This window comes from Perna viridis, chromosome 12 (genome assembly GCF_037379345.1).
Source record: "Perna viridis isolate PV_CMFRI_1.1 ecotype Kerala chromosome 12, ASM3737934v1, whole genome shotgun sequence".
Lineage (NCBI taxonomy): Eukaryota > Metazoa > Mollusca > Bivalvia > Mytilida > Mytilidae > Perna > Perna viridis.
Genome location: NC_142456.1, coordinates 17,613,557 through 17,629,363, shown reverse-complemented (window position 1 = coordinate 17,629,363; position 15,807 = coordinate 17,613,557). Strand labels below are relative to the sequence as shown.

Here is a 15,807-nt window from a genome sequence, read left to right as displayed (position 1 = left end):
ACAGGTGCAACTTTGACTGGGAAACAGGAAGTTGACATGTATATTGAACATGTCGCATATTTTCCTTTTTTGCCAAAGGGAATAGTTACTACGTTCGATGTTACAGACTTCAACTGGCTGAATTAACACGATTTTATCATAGAATACAAAAGCTGCATTGCAGTTTAAACGAGTAATTTTTTGCGGTTGTTGGAAATTTTAACTAGGGCAGAGGGGTGGACCCCTTTTTGAAAATTATTAATTTTGTGCAAAGTTTGGACAAAACCGAGCCTGTAACCTCTGGACTCATCCCTGTATTTTCGCATATTTGTTTGATAAAAAAACAGCATGAAACCTCTTTTTCTGGATCCACTACAGTCTCAATAAATACATAAATATTCACTTAGTGTTAACTCGTATCATGCACCAAAGATACACTTCTTTTCATAAATATCGCCTCTTAGAAATGAGTTATTTAAACTCAAACCTTCAACGTTTGGTGAAATAGTGAGCGAATGGCACATAAAACATTTCTATAAATCTAAATAGACATAGTTGTATTTTTAGAATATTTTACTTTTTATCACGCACTAGTAATAATTTCATTCGAAATGGAGTCTCTTGTGCCTCACTAAGAACTCTAACCTAGCATGGACATTATTCCACCGAGACCCCCACCTCCGCCCCCTAATAAACCTGCTAGTCCTCCTCCTTGACCACTCATCAATCCTTTTGCCATATTTTTTATTTGATCGCCTTGTGGTCCATTCAGTATGCTAGATAGGGGGTTGCTATCGTCAACCTTTCCTCCTGACATCAAGGCGGACGCGGCGCTCATTAAATCACCCCCTTGTGGTCCGCTAAGTAAATCTGTAATTGACCCCTTCAGATCATCCCCTCCCATTCCACCAAGCATCCCAGATATTTGACTCATGTCGACATTTTCTATCATTTTTGATAGGTCCTTAGCTGCATCCCCTTTGTCTTTTCCACCACCCATTAGGCTACTAAGATCTGGCATTCCACCGCTGCCTCCAAATATACTTCCAAGACCTGATCCTGAATTTTGTGGAGATTGTTGACTACCAGCGCCTACCATCTTGGTAAAATCTGGCATGTTCATGAAATCAAAACTACTTGCACCTGTATTATCGTTATTTCCTGTGGTTAAGTCGTCATCTGGTGGGGGGTTAATATTTGGGTCGGGCCCGGAACCTGCACCTGTATGAATCGTAGACATGTGATTGTTTCCAGTTGGATTCACAGGTTGCATGTGAACTGGGTTTTGTGGGTTGAAACCTGTCTGTCCGTTCATATTTTGCTGCCCACCGCCATTATTCACACTTCCCTGCATAAACTGATTGTTCATTCCATTATTTGGTTGACCTGCGTTTATCATTCCATTGTTCATGTTCCCATGACTCATCCCCTTACTAAATCCTCCAGTTGGGTTGCTAAATCCGTTTTGACCATTGTTGAATCTGGCACCTTGTCCATTGTTGAACCCGTTTTGCGGGTTTCTATTGTTGAGACCACCTTGTGGGTTTCCACCGTTGAACCCGCCTTGTGGATTTCCGCTCATGAATCCACCTTGGCTTTGACCATTGTTAAATCCATTTTGTCCATTGTTCATTCCATTGTTCTGACCGAAAGATCCCATGCCATTTGTATTCATTCCATGAGTTCCACCGTTTGGATGTGAGTTTACAAGTTGCATGACTTGCGCAGCAGTTTTTCGACCTGCCATCATATCTTGCATGGCACTCTTAATCACGTCGCCATTTGGGCCGTTCATCATACTCTGAATTTTATTCATGTCGACTACGGTCGTTGATTGCTGATTTTGTTGGGGTTGTCCTTGACCTTGAGGAAATCCAGTTTGTCCTTGCCCTTGAGGAAAACCAGCCTGTCCTTGGCCTTGGGGAAAACCGGATTGTCTATTCATTCCCCCTTGATTAAAACCATTTATCATTCCGGTTTGAGGCTGTTGTTGCTGAAATCTATTTTGGTTCAGTGGAAATTGGCCAGAAGACCCCGGTCTACCATTCATTTGTGGTTGACCTCCAAACATTCCCTGTTGATTAGATGGAAACCTTCCCATCTGGTTATTCATGCCAGGAAATTGTCCTTGCATCCCGGTCATTCTATTGCCACCTTGGAAGCCATTCATTCCTCCTGGGAATCCTCCCATTTGGTTTCGATTTCCCGTGTTTCCGATCATTTGTGGCAGCGGCTGTGCCTTTGTTCCGGATGTATTTTCAGCCAATTCCGTTTTTGGTGTTCCAGCATTAGGGTCAACTCCCAAGAGATCAGCTAGACTTCCACCTCCTAAACCACTAGACGGTAGAGGTCTAGATCCCCCCGTGCCTCCTCCACCGGTCATAGATTTCAGCATGGAAGTAATAGCAGGATTTGACATTAGTGAATTGAGAGGATTACCACCTGCAGCTTGACCTGGTGGTGCACCACCGCCAAGAAGAGCAGACATTGGATTTTGCTGACCCCTACCACCTCCACCACCCATTAGTGCAGCAAGGGGGTTTCCTCCACCAGGTGGTGCATTACCGCCTCCCATGAGGCTTGCCAAGGGGTTTCCTCCTCCTCCACCCCCTCCGCCCATTAATGCCGACAGTGGATTTGAGGCGCCTCCACCACCCAACATTGCTGCTAATGGATTACTGGATTGTTTTGGTTTACCACCCCCGAGAAGCGATGACATGAGACCTCCAGCACCTCCGCCGCCACCCATCATGCTAGTTATCATAGAGAGTGGATTTGCACCACCCCCTTTTCCTCCTCCCATCAAAGATGATAATATTCCTCCTCCGCCTCCACCAGATAGCATAGGCATTAACATGGGTAGCATGCCCATTAGTCCACTTCCGCCGCCTAACAACCCTGACAGAAGTCCACCTGCTTTTCCCGCCGCTTTTCCAGCTCCTCCGCCAAATAAACTTTTAACTTTTCCCAAAATACCAGTATTTTTGGCAACTTCATCAATTTTCTTGGCTGTTTCTGGGTTATTTTTATTTTTCAAGTCCTTTATTTTCTCATCTGCAGTTTTAGTAACGGCAGTACCGGCATTACCGGCATTAGAAGGTGATGCCGTCGACGTTGTTGCAGGAACAGGATTAGATTTCTCGTCTACTTTCTGTTTTAATATTTCCAAAAGTTCTTTGGCACTTTCCGCACCTACTTCTTTTGCTAATGAATCTAATAGATCCTTTTTGGCCTTTTCCGAGTCCTCGCTCTTGGTGTCCACTGTTGTGTCAATGGTAATGGGGTCGGGTGGTCGGACAACAGTAATTACTTCTACAAATGGAATAAAAACGAACTGAAGTATACTGCAAATACTTCTACAAAATAGAATGTTAAAGGTTATTATGCGAAGAAGGAGCCGTGCAATGACGTTGCCCTCTAGTTTTTTTTTTTTCTAATTTTATTTTCTTTTTTTTTTTGAGAAAAAATATCCTCCTTGGATCATTGTTCATGTATTTCCTTTCAATACCTGGTCAGAATTGATTTACGAAGTCAGCAAATTCACACACACACACACACACATACATATATATATATATTTACTTGGATCTCCCTTCAAATTATCGTGTTTTTTTTGGGGGGGGGGATATAAATCCCCCTTTTGTTTTGCAATGTATTTTAAAGTTATTGCTTTGTCTATACAAGGAGTCTTTTCTGCATACTGCATTTTCCAATATTTGTCCCGTTTGAGTTTCTGGTGGCGAACCTACTTCTGAACTATTCACTTACTGTGAAAATATCCCTTTAAAAATTTAAATGAAATAAAACGAACGGACGGACACACCGGAAACCAATGCACCAGATTTTTGTTAAAAAAGAACAGAGGGAATGGCTTATAATTTCGATTGCCTACCTGTTGGATAAATAGTTGGTGACTCGATATCCTCCCAATAGTGTGTAAAGTTTCTGACAACTGTTGCCCTGGAATACATATAGTCAAAAATCATATACAGTAATAATTAGTGAAGCAAGCGGAGTGATACGCAGGCGCGGATCCAAGGACTGGCGTATCGGGCGTATGTCCCCCTCTAAATCGGTAAGAAAAATTTTTTTTACCATAACTTTCACCCCCATAATATTTTTGCCTTGCTTTGCACTGCATTCAATTCAATTAACGCCCACCCCCCCACCCCACCCCACCCCCCAACTCAAATCCTGGACCCGCCCATGATACGTAGTATCTGTGGAGGAGATCCCGATAAAAAGCGTGGAATATGAAGTGATCATGCTGCCCATCAGTTTGTCTGTCCCCAGTTCTAATATCCGCAATTCCCCTCAAACCGCTGAATGGAATTGATGAAACGTTCACACTTTCTTTATCACATGGTGCCATTGTGCACCTTGTATTTTGTGTTTCCATTTGAATTCATTTTGGGGTTTCCTGATGCAAATACATGTAGTTGTTCATTGGCCGAATAGTTGTGTATCTCCTCTAAAACCGGTGAATGGAATTTAATTGATGAAACTTTACACATTCTTTATTATATGATGCCATTGTGCACTTCCTATTTTGTATTTTCCATCTGAATGACTATGGATTTTGTATATGGTTTCTAGAGAGGGATCAAGGGTATCACAGATAATTCATGCAAACAAATATGTACTTTGCTTAAATAAGGATAGATATGAACAAATATGGCTGTAATGTAAGTGCATCGACATACTTATATTTAATTACATTTTCGTAACAAAATGTGTTTTATTAAAGTAATAATGACATATAATATGTTTGACAACGTTTGCGTGAAATCTGAATTATGCAACTATAGTTTGAAAAAAAAATAGACATGAAAGAAAGAAAACATCGCACTCGTTTTAACATGGATGAATTTGACCAATATGATTGTAAAGACTTTTCAAATTGTCCTTAATGTTTATCTGCATTTGACTGGATAAAGAGTAATCAAGGGAACCAACATTCGAGTGGTAATCAAAAATATATATTCGAAGGATAAAAAGTAGACAGGGAAATTAGACAAACACAACAAAGACATGAAATAAAAGTAAATTACTAATTCGAACTCTACTAAAAAATTCGAGCATGAACCAGGTGCACCACATCATCTGCCTTTCTAGAACAACCGCTCTTCAAGTCCACAAACACAAAACTCTTTAAGTTTGTTAGACAATTAATGATAAAAGACAGACCTGTTGTACCCTATACCTATTCTAACACAATGATGGTAAATATTACAGTCAATAATCAAACGTACACATTAGGTAGATCTAAAGGACAGAGCCCCCTGTTATGCTCGAAAAGTTCGGTTGATCATGAAGAAAAAAAATGGAAACCACTGGAGCTGTCCAGTTAGGTCAGTTTTTAGAATTTCTTCAACTAAAGCTTGGAGCATGATCAATTCCTGTCTTTGTCAAAATTCTCTTTGACTTAAAATGACTATATATGAACACGGGTTATTCACTTCTATTACGACACGGTGGCATGTAAACCGAACTAAGATACCGCAAGAGTCAGATGGTCATGTCACCATTTATCTTACGGCGAAGTCATAATAGTAAACTAAATTGACTTTGAAAGGATGTGATGTGGTATGAGGCCCCCCAAAGAAATGTTACACACGTCAACACCAGATCAGATGAGGGTTCCTTGCGGGAGTTTGAACCTCCCCTTTTTGTTCCAAAATATTTTTAAAAATATTTCAAGTTTGAATAAAAATGGAACCTCTCTCACTTTTAGGAAATCATGGTTAATTTTGTTCAAAGTTGAGCAAAATGACCCCCTTTTTTATTTTACAATTTGAGATCCGCCGTTGTATCTTATGAATGTTTACTTACTTGACTTTGAATGGATGTGTTGTGGCCTGAGGCGCCCTCCATAGCATCGTTACATTGCGCTTATATGAAGACTCTGTATGGCTAATACTATCTTCATAAATATGACATTTTAAAGTCCTTGATCTTCCAAGAGGTATCCAAGATCCCTGAGGAAATGGAATAATTTTACTAAAGAAACTTTTATCTTCAAACACTTGCATAAAATATCCTTTGAAAAAGTCGTATTTTCCTTTTGATGTCAATACCACTGAAAAAAGAGAAGCAAATATTTACACGTGCACGTTGTGCTAGCGTGACCGTTTTCTGTATCATGTTTAGCCATCAATATACTTGACAAATAAGTACAAAAACTAGAAGATAAGCAGGTTTGATCTGTTTTATTTTTTTTTGTTTTTATTTTATTTTTTGTTTTGTTTTGTTTTGTTGTTGTTTGTTTGTTTGTTTGTTTTTGTTTGTTTTGTTTTGTTTTTTTTAATTGGAGGAGGCTATTTTTGGGGGGTTTGTTTTTCTTGTTTTGTTTTTTTGTGTATGAATGCGTTGTTGTCTTTTATCAGCATTTTTTGCTTATAAATACAAAAAAAAATACCGTAAAGTTATTTATTTAATTTGTTAATTAATTCATGAACCCCGTGCAGGTCCGGGTGTCAAAAGAATAGGCCTGCAGCAGCGCTAAGCTTGTCGTAAAAGGCGACTAAATAGTGCTCAGAAACCTAGCCGGGGGCTAGGCGCTCTGCCCACAGAGCAACTGGGATGTGTGCCCCAGGTGGTGGAATGGGGTACCCCTGGCATGTTACATGCTGGGGTTGTCAGGCTATAATACGGAAAACCTGACCGCAAACCATAGTGTTGCACCGTGTTGGGAAAAATGCCATGTTCCTCGCACGTTAAAGAACCCTGCTGTGGTATTCGATAGGAGTAGGAACCTTTGCGCTCCGCCACAGGAGGCTAAATTGCCCGACTTTACCCATCCCCCCTTTTTCTAGTGGCAATCAAAATTTGTCGACCCTATTATCCTTGTGACCCATCCTTTTTTTTTATCATTTCATGTTCATTTTATCATCCATTTCATGTACATTGTCTGAATATAGCTGAAATATTGCTGCTCGGACGTTAAACCCCAACAAACATAATTAATTCATGAAAACTTATAACAACAGCCAAATCACTGTCGAGTACTCGACATTTATTCATTGTTATACTTTAGTCAACCAAAAAATGGCAATTAATGCACATAGAGTCGTGTGAACAACAACAACAACAACAACAACAAAACAAATAGCTATACATTTATGAAAGAGAATCCCGCAAAATAATAAATCTAAGTGAATGGAAATATTTACCTTCTACAAATTCTCCTGGTTTCACTCTTGTTGTATTTAGTTTTATTTCAAAGGGTGGATTGTTCGTAAATTGTGGTGCATATTCCCAATTTGTGTTCGGCCTCTTGTGTTCCGGTCGCATACTAGTACACGATTGTCTTGTAACTCCACTTTTAAAGCTTGATACACAACATATGATAACAAACAACAAAAACAATTGTAAACTTTTGGAAAACATTGCACAAATAGTCCTCTTTTGGTTACTCCTGGATTAATTTTGTCCGGATCTTTTTGTAACTCTACTTTTTGATATTGTGTATTGCCTTACATGTCTATTACTAATCCATCTCACTTCCTCTGACGATGTTCCAGGAATGGAATGACATCAGTGTATGAAAAATCCGAAAGAGGTGCGACCGAGGGAATTTCACAAAAACAAAAGTGCGGGAAGCTGGAGCAACCAACTGAAGGTTAAGTTAAAGTAGTTTTCTGATTGTCTTCTAAACCATTCTTAATTAGAGAAAAGGCTATGAATTGCCTCAGATTGGTTGAATTTCCGATTACCAAATCGTTATGCAAAAACAAGTTGAATAGTGTGATAGATATTGGTGTTTGAAGGTCTAACTTCCGCCTCTAATATAACAATATTACCCGAGGGCAATTCGCGATGAAATCTATTACAAGTAAAAGAGACATAGACCTTTGAAATCGTTTTAACATGTTAAGAGTGTTCAATACTTTAAAAAAAAAAAAAAAAAAAAAAAAAGAATGGGTCAACAGCATAGACCTTTTAAGATAGGTACAAAGCAAGACACAGCGGTGAAAAATATAGCGCTTCTGAAGAATGAGGTGTTTATAAGCAATATAAACTAAATTGCTAGTTTTTAAATACGGTATTTAAGCATACAAAATTTGGTTAAAAAACAAAATTATAGATTTAAATTCACAAAAAGTTATCTAATTGTAGCTGATACTAAGTGGGTATTTGAGTCACAATTTGAAAAAACCGCTTAATTGACCCTTTTGCACAGGATGTGATTTCATTAATTTAATTTTTGGGGGTAATATTTAAACAAAGCATATGATAGAGTGGAATCTATGGACCTGATGCGTAAATGTCTTCTAAATGAAGTAGCACTCAAATGGAAATATGTTCTCCGGGCAAAACGTTGGCAAATCAAGCATACTGGACTACTAACAAAAGACCATTTTATTCAAATACATGTACTACATAGTCAACAAATTAGCAGCTACGAGTTCATTTGTTCCTGTTGTGACGATACAAGTCCGGTGATTTGACAATCTGCTACGGAATGGAATATCTTAATTATTCTACCAAAATACGCATCATGTCATGTTTTGCTTTTGGCAACTTGTTTTCTTACTAACATTTCTAAAACGAAGTAATAATTTGTGTCAACATCCCGTCCAAGTGAAAACATTAGGAATCCGGAATGCGATTTTTGTTTTTTAGTGCAGTTTTTGTGCTCAACATAGTCATCGTCCTGTCGTACTCATCTGGTGCACCAAGGTCACCGTTTGTATGTAGGAGACGACAGCCTCATCACGGAGTGAAACCACAAAGCGATAACAACCCCTACATCATCACCGTGAACACAACAAAACCTGGATATGGTGGCTTCATTGGAGGTGAGCTATAAATTAGTACGATTTTTTTGTTGTTGCTTTTGTCTTGTATAGGAAATTTAAATCACGTACTTCGTTATATTGTAACTGATAACTCGTGATTCACTTTGCTATGAAAACGCCAAAAGCCGCTCATGCAATCAGTGACGTCTGGTTTCCGTGGTTAAAACAGTACATACCAGTACATGCCCTGTAATTAAAAAATGCCCACGAAAAAGGACAATAAAACATTTATTTATAACAGACAAAACAAAACAAAACATAACATAACATAACAAAATAACCAAACAAACAGTCTAAGCCAAATAGAACAAAGAGAGGCAACACTGTGGATACATTATTGGAGAATTCGAAACTGCCTGAAAATACTAGAACCGTCTATTGCGACACTTAGTCATTGACATGGTGACAGTAATGTAGAACTAAAAGATTTATAAAATTCATCGAGATCAAGTTCGGAGACTGATAGATTAATTATTATATTTCGAGCTCTAGAACCGGCACCAGAGTCTCAGTAAAACAAAAATGAATTTCGATATTGACAAAAAAACAAAACAAAAACAAATCAAAACAAACAAACAAACAAACAAACAAACAAAAAACAAAAACAAAACAAAACAAAACACACAAATCTATTCAGTTTTTTTCTATATGTTTGATATGTTATTTTTGTGGTAACGTTTTTAAATAGCAAAAAAAAAAAAAAAAAAAAAAAAAAAAAAAAAAAAAAACAGTTCATTTTATCGGTAGATATTCCAATATAAAAGCTATCCTTAAACCGCTAGTTCTGAAGTAAAATTCTTTGGTGTTTTTTTAGTCACCATCACAGCTAGAGACAAAACCAGAAGTATTAAAGGATACCTTATCCATGCAATAGAAGATACACACAAAAAGTCTAAACCTATAGGAACATTTATAAGAGCGGACAAGATACAAAGATGTTTCCATGACAACGACACAGCTACGCATTCCGACAACAAAGATAAAACATCAGTGAACTTGGTTTTTAAGATGCCAAATACAGTAATGTACAATCTGTTTCGTTTTCAGTGAGTATCTTGGAGTTCGTAAGGAAATTGTGACTTGTTGAGTAGTCGAACCAGGCGTTTGGAAGTCCGCCTCTTTTTGGAACATTTTGTTAATTTCGTGAAAATTTTGGGTCAAAATGAGTGAACAATATCCTGAAACTCGGTCCCTTTTGCACCCTTTCCCAAGTGGAAATAAAACCAGTCATCTTGTATTATAAGGTAAAATTTTATGTGTGCTAAAATTTCATACCAACATGGCCGAATAAAGCTAATAAGACACACCCTAAAGTCCTTCGTCCAGACATATCAAAATAAGAAGCTGTTAATAGGTTTCATTGCATCTAGAAGAAATCGTATTGTTTTGCCAAAACAAGTTAACGGCTTGATTCTAGGGGCAAACGTAGATGGACAAACAGTTACTTTATGTTTTTAATTCAATTTTAGGTCAGTTTTTAATGAACATATACATGTATGCCGTTGTTGTATTTCAGTGGAACAGTAGTTACAAACTTCAAAACATTTTGGACCAATGTCGTTTCAGAGCCTCTTACTCCCCCAGGTAAGTTGTAAAATACAATATCGTTGGTAACTTTAACTTTTCTTATATTCCACTTTTTAATGATTAATCAAGGAACTGAACATCATAAATTACTCCACTATAACTAGTCCACTGGAGTAAAGCCTCTACCATGGAAAGCTAAGCTTAAGATTGAGTAGTCCTTTTTAAAGCTGGTCTTCCATCTCAATAGATGGTTATAACTCCACCTATTGAGGGGTTGTAGGTGTCAGATTAAAATAAAAAAGATATTATGGTCAAAAAGGGGTTTTGATTTAGACAGATTTTACTCAAAAGTACTCCTTTCTATTCTAGATGAAGGAATCTCCCCACCAAGTGACTGGAGAAAGACAGTTATAGAGACTGCTAAGAGTCTTTCTCGAGGGAAGCAACTCTGGCAACAGAACATAAAACAGAGACTAAGTGAAGGATATTCTGGTATGTTTACATCACAGGGGCAGTTTAATACTCCAAAGATATTCACAGAGTTACCATTTACCAAGAAAGATAGATCCAGAGACCACAAAGACACCTACAGCTTAAATAAGAGTAAAAACGCCTTAGAAGAATTGTCTGTAAATGAGTTGACAAAACAGATGTTACAAGGACATATACAATCAGCATTAGTTCTTTCTGATAAATGGAATGGACATTGAAAATATTTCCAATTGTGGCTAGCAAGGTCAAAAAGAAATGAGCATGTTGAAGCATCTTATTTTGTTAAATTATTTACACGAATGAAGCATATGGAAAATGGACAGACTGACAGACATTGTACTAAACCATGATACCAAGCTTTTAATAGAGGCACTGAAGATTAAAGACATACTGTTTCCCTGTTGATTCTCAGACTGTTTACACAAAGCTTGAATCTCCACAAAGCACCAGCAAAAGGAGGTCAGTTCAGTTCAAACACATGATTATCATAGCCATGACTAATTTGCATAAAGATCACTACACACTGTTGCAAAAAGTCAAATAATAAAATGAATTGTTAAAATCTTTTTATTTTAATTTCTATAAATGTAGAATTATATTCTGATTATCACAAATATATGGTTTAAATGACAAAAAAAGGTATTGGCAAAATACTGCATTAAATGTTAACTGATAAACATTATAACAAGCATTCAATAACAATAATAGAAAAATTATAAAAGGCATATAACATCAAAGCAGTTAATATAAAAGAAAGAAGAAGTATCACAGTGTATGCCAGGTTCTTTAGAAAAAGTTATTCAAAAATCTTGGTTCATGTATAGAATTTCAATTACAAACAAAAGTTGTTTTTATGTAAGTAATTTTATCACGTAGGTAATTTTTTATGTGGGTATTTTTATGTAGGTAATCTTAAAAAGTAATCTAAAAAATATAAGCCATATAATCATAACAAATCTAAAGAAATTTATTTCTTTTTAAAACGGAAAAGACATGCTGTAAATAAACTACTACTTTCTCGAAATAAAAAATCTTGAAAACCAATTCAACAACTTATCTTAGAACAAATGTGATGGTACAAGCAAAATAAAAGCAATGTAAAGTAAACTGTAATAACATATTTAAAGTAATGTAAAGTAAACTGTAATAACATATTTAAAGTAATGTAAAGTAAAATGTATTTGTAGAAATACAAAAGTTTAGGAATTCAAACTAAAATCTTTGAGCAACTTTAAACAATAAAATATTATAATTGGATGCAAATTTAAAAAGATGTCCATTTAAACATTGATGTCCCACTCTGCATTGTCTTATTTGTTATATCCAAGTGACCAAAAAATGAAGTAAAGAGTTTGTAAATACCATTTTAGAAAAGTACATATTTTGTAGTATTTAAAAGTGCTCAATCTTAAATGTATAGCTAAATTTTAGGAGTGTGACAACAAAGACAGACAGACAGACAATATGTGTGTATATGTACCAAACGCTGTTGGAAGCACATTATTAAAACAAAAATGATGTTTATAAAAAAAATTGGATTTCAAAAAATAAAGAAATGTAAAAATTAAACATTCCAACAAACAAATATTAAAGGCACCTTTTTAAACATGGCATAATATCATCAAAATAAATTTAATAATGTTATGTATTTCACATAAATCCATCAAAACTGGCTCAAAACATGTTTTAGAAATTAAAGTGAGACAAAAGGGCTTGTAAGTCTTGTCATGTGACACTGCAAATTTACAGGAAGGATTCCCTAACACTTTGCAAATATCGGAAAAATTAAAACCTTGCAAAATTTCCCGCTGCATGAATATGGTTTCACATGGATCAAGTGCGATATGATTACTGTGAGATGCTTTAATTTATGGATACCAATTTTCGTGGATTAGGGAAGAAACACAAGCCCGAGGATTCTCGAAGAACAGGACTTAAAAATCTGAAATACTACCATGTAAAAATGTAGTTTTTATCATCACGTAATTTTTGCAGCAAGCAAAGGGTCCCGCCATGTATGTCTATTTTGTTAGTGGCTGTCTTGACTTTCTGGTTTATATGGTGATGGACAAGGAGGAATAACGTTATTTCTCATTACAGCAGTCGGCATGTTTTAGTGACAGGATGTGATTCTGGGTTTGGCAATATGCTAGTAAAGAGAATTCATGGTTTTGGGGTGTTTATTACATACATCAATGGACATCTCCTTTCCATTGGGAACCAAATTTTATGGTTCGGCCTTATTCCCACGAAAACCACGAAAACTGGTACCCCATGAACAATAGTACTTTAACAGATGCAGGCCATTATTATATATGATAATCAATTGAATCAAGCAGCATATGATTGTCATATGTGGCACTTTGTATACATTCATTGCAATTCAATTCATTAAACAAAGAAAACAAAGAATTCAACACGACTAAAATGACTGACTGATACATATTGAGAATTTCATAAATTAACAATTGCCATTAACAGAATATGCAGTTGAGGTTAGTTGGTTTAACAAATAATAATAATTCTCTATTTACTACTGGAATATATTTAAAGCCACACTTCAGTGTCAGTCCCAGTAAGAATCAGGCAGTGGGTGAAACATGGTATGAAAAAAATAAAAACCACTAGTTTGAATGTTTAATTTGACAGAATCAAGGAAACCAGAACTTTCCATATCATTTTGGTAAATTGAGTTATAATTTCACTGAAATGCACTGAAAATGAACATTTCAAGGGCAGATAATTTTGTCAAAAACCTTATTTTTCTAACATTCTATTAAAAAATTTCTGAGCAAATTGAGTGATGCAGTGCTTAATTTTTTTTTCAAATAGAGAAAGCATCCTTGAGTGAAATTATATTTTCAGATGGGTGGGGTTTTGACATGCATGTTCCTGATTTTTTATTTTGCCTGATTCTTAAACAAACTTACACTTAAGTCCACGCAAGGACAACCTAACAATCACAATAAAAATCAAAAATACTTAGAATGCAAAAACAAAAGATGAATGCCAATAAGTAACTGTGCAGGTCTCCATTCCTGAGTATCAATTAACATGGTTTGTCCAACTTTTGTTATTTTGTGGAATTTTAAATTAACGAATTTCATTTGAATACATATATGTTTTCAAAAGCTTTACATTTTTATGGATACTAAAGATTGTATTTTGACCCAGCCAAATAAACCATAAAGATTGGTACCTGAACAAAAGGAACACAGGTAACGCTACACCTGTTCACCCTCCCACATGTGGGGGGAGATTAAAAAAAAATCAATGAAACATTTAGAATTTCCCATATAAAAGTGTAAGATTTGTAAGAAATTTTTGGTTAAAATTACTGTACTTTCTAAAGATACTGTATCATTGAATCTTTATGTAAAAAAAATTGCTTTATGTAAAAAATCTCCCACATGAACTTTTCCTAAAGTTTACAGGTATGATTACAAAGTAACAAACATTGGATCACAATACAAATACTGATAAAAATAACAAGAATGTTTCCATACTTCAGTACAATAGTATCACTCTAATATTGAACATGTTTAATACACTGTATTAAGTATGAAAGATTGTACAAGTGCCACAACATTGCATTCACATACATTTATGTAAAAACCAAAAAAAAAAAAAAAAAAAAAAAATCTCAAATGATAAATTTTAAAAACATTATACAAAGTAAGTACCAAGAAATACACAAAGCAGGGGTATGAAAAACATGTAAAAGCAAAAATACAAGTCAAAAACAAAATCAAAAGAAATTAAAGTAATTTAGGACAACCAAAAAATCACAAACAATCAATGATAAATGATAAAATACGGTTTAATTGCAAAATCAATAAAAATGCAGAATACAAAAACAAAACCATGGGCAACAAAATGCTGTCTTGACAAATTTAAAAATCACATTGAAGACCTAGTTTACTTATATTCACTCTTCAAACACTGACTAATTTCCTCAGATTTAAACCTATATGGCAAGTTTCATTAAATTGTTACAAACATTTTGGAATCATTGTCTAACTACCTATCATATTACAAAGTTGCATGAAATTAGGTGAAGTAGTTTCCCTGGAGTGGAAGATAAATAGTAAGATGGACAGACAGGTCAAAAATAATTTGTTGGAGGAGGGGGAGACATAATTTCAGGTCATGAAAAAACTGTTTGGATTTGCTGAAAGAAGAGAATATTTACATCTCAATTTAAACCTTTCCAAAGTTGTAAAATAATTGAGCAAGATAAGACAAATATATATCTCTTATGAGATTAAGTGGTAAAATATCTACATTAATCTATACAATCTTTAACAGGTATAAAAAATACAATACTGCAATTAAAAATATGCTATAAATATAATACATGATCAAACACACATACACAATAAGAATCTAAATGGATTTCATAGAATAAAAGTGTTTAAAAATATATGCATTTTTAATATGATCATTGCACATGCAAATTGACTTAACAATTATGAACATATAAACGACATATACAAATGTACACTAACTTATATCTTCTACAAGAACAACTTTCAAAGTTTAACGTCCTTTTCAGCAATTCAAAGTGAGAACCAAAATTCTTCTCAGAAAATTATCTTTTCATATGGTCATTCAACCATTATACATTCATTTCAGCAAAAATGCACCTTTCGAAATAGGTAATATTTCCAAATTCATAAATTTGTATAAAATTTAAATCAATAGGCAAATTCAAAGGGGAACCCCCTTAATGATAGAAAAATGGATTTTATTGAAAACCATTGGGGTGGGATTCCCTCTAAAACCAATCAGCACGTCCCCCTATCCTGATTTCTGGATTTGCCACTGTATTGCTAAAGTGAAACCCCTTTTCTAAAGAGAGAAACTATTGTAACTTTAGATGTAACTGGTATACAGACAGACAGACTCTAGATTTATAAGCTCATCAATTTTCATGGCAAGGCACAACATTTTCAAATGCTAAAACTAAATCTCACTCATCACCAGTATTTATGATCTTAAGAAAGTG

General features: G+C 35.3%; 2 protein-coding genes across 2 annotated transcripts; one reads left to right on the top strand and one right to left on the bottom strand.

Moving 5' to 3' along the window:
• Positions 1-484: 484 nt before the first annotated feature.
• LOC148601515 (uncharacterized) lies at positions 485-7,561 on the bottom strand. Its single transcript, XM_088556638.1, has 4 exons — positions 7,152-7,561; positions 5,812-6,058; positions 3,872-3,939; positions 485-3,291 (listed from the first exon to the last, which is right to left on the bottom strand). The coding sequence occupies exons 1-4, from the start codon at positions 7,366-7,368 to the stop codon at positions 620-622; spliced, it is 3,204 nt and encodes a 1,067-aa protein (XP_088412764.1). The 5' UTR covers positions 7,369-7,561; the 3' UTR covers positions 485-619.
• On the top strand, positions 7,553-11,361 carry LOC148601514 (putative defense protein 2). The gene is made up of 4 exons (XM_088556640.1): positions 7,553-8,780; positions 9,595-9,826; positions 10,297-10,364; positions 10,677-11,361. The coding sequence occupies exons 1-4, from the start codon at positions 8,585-8,587 to the stop codon at positions 11,015-11,017; spliced, it is 837 nt and encodes a 278-aa protein (XP_088412766.1). The 5' UTR covers positions 7,553-8,584; the 3' UTR covers positions 11,018-11,361.
• The last annotated feature ends 4,446 nt before the right edge of the window (positions 11,362-15,807 follow it).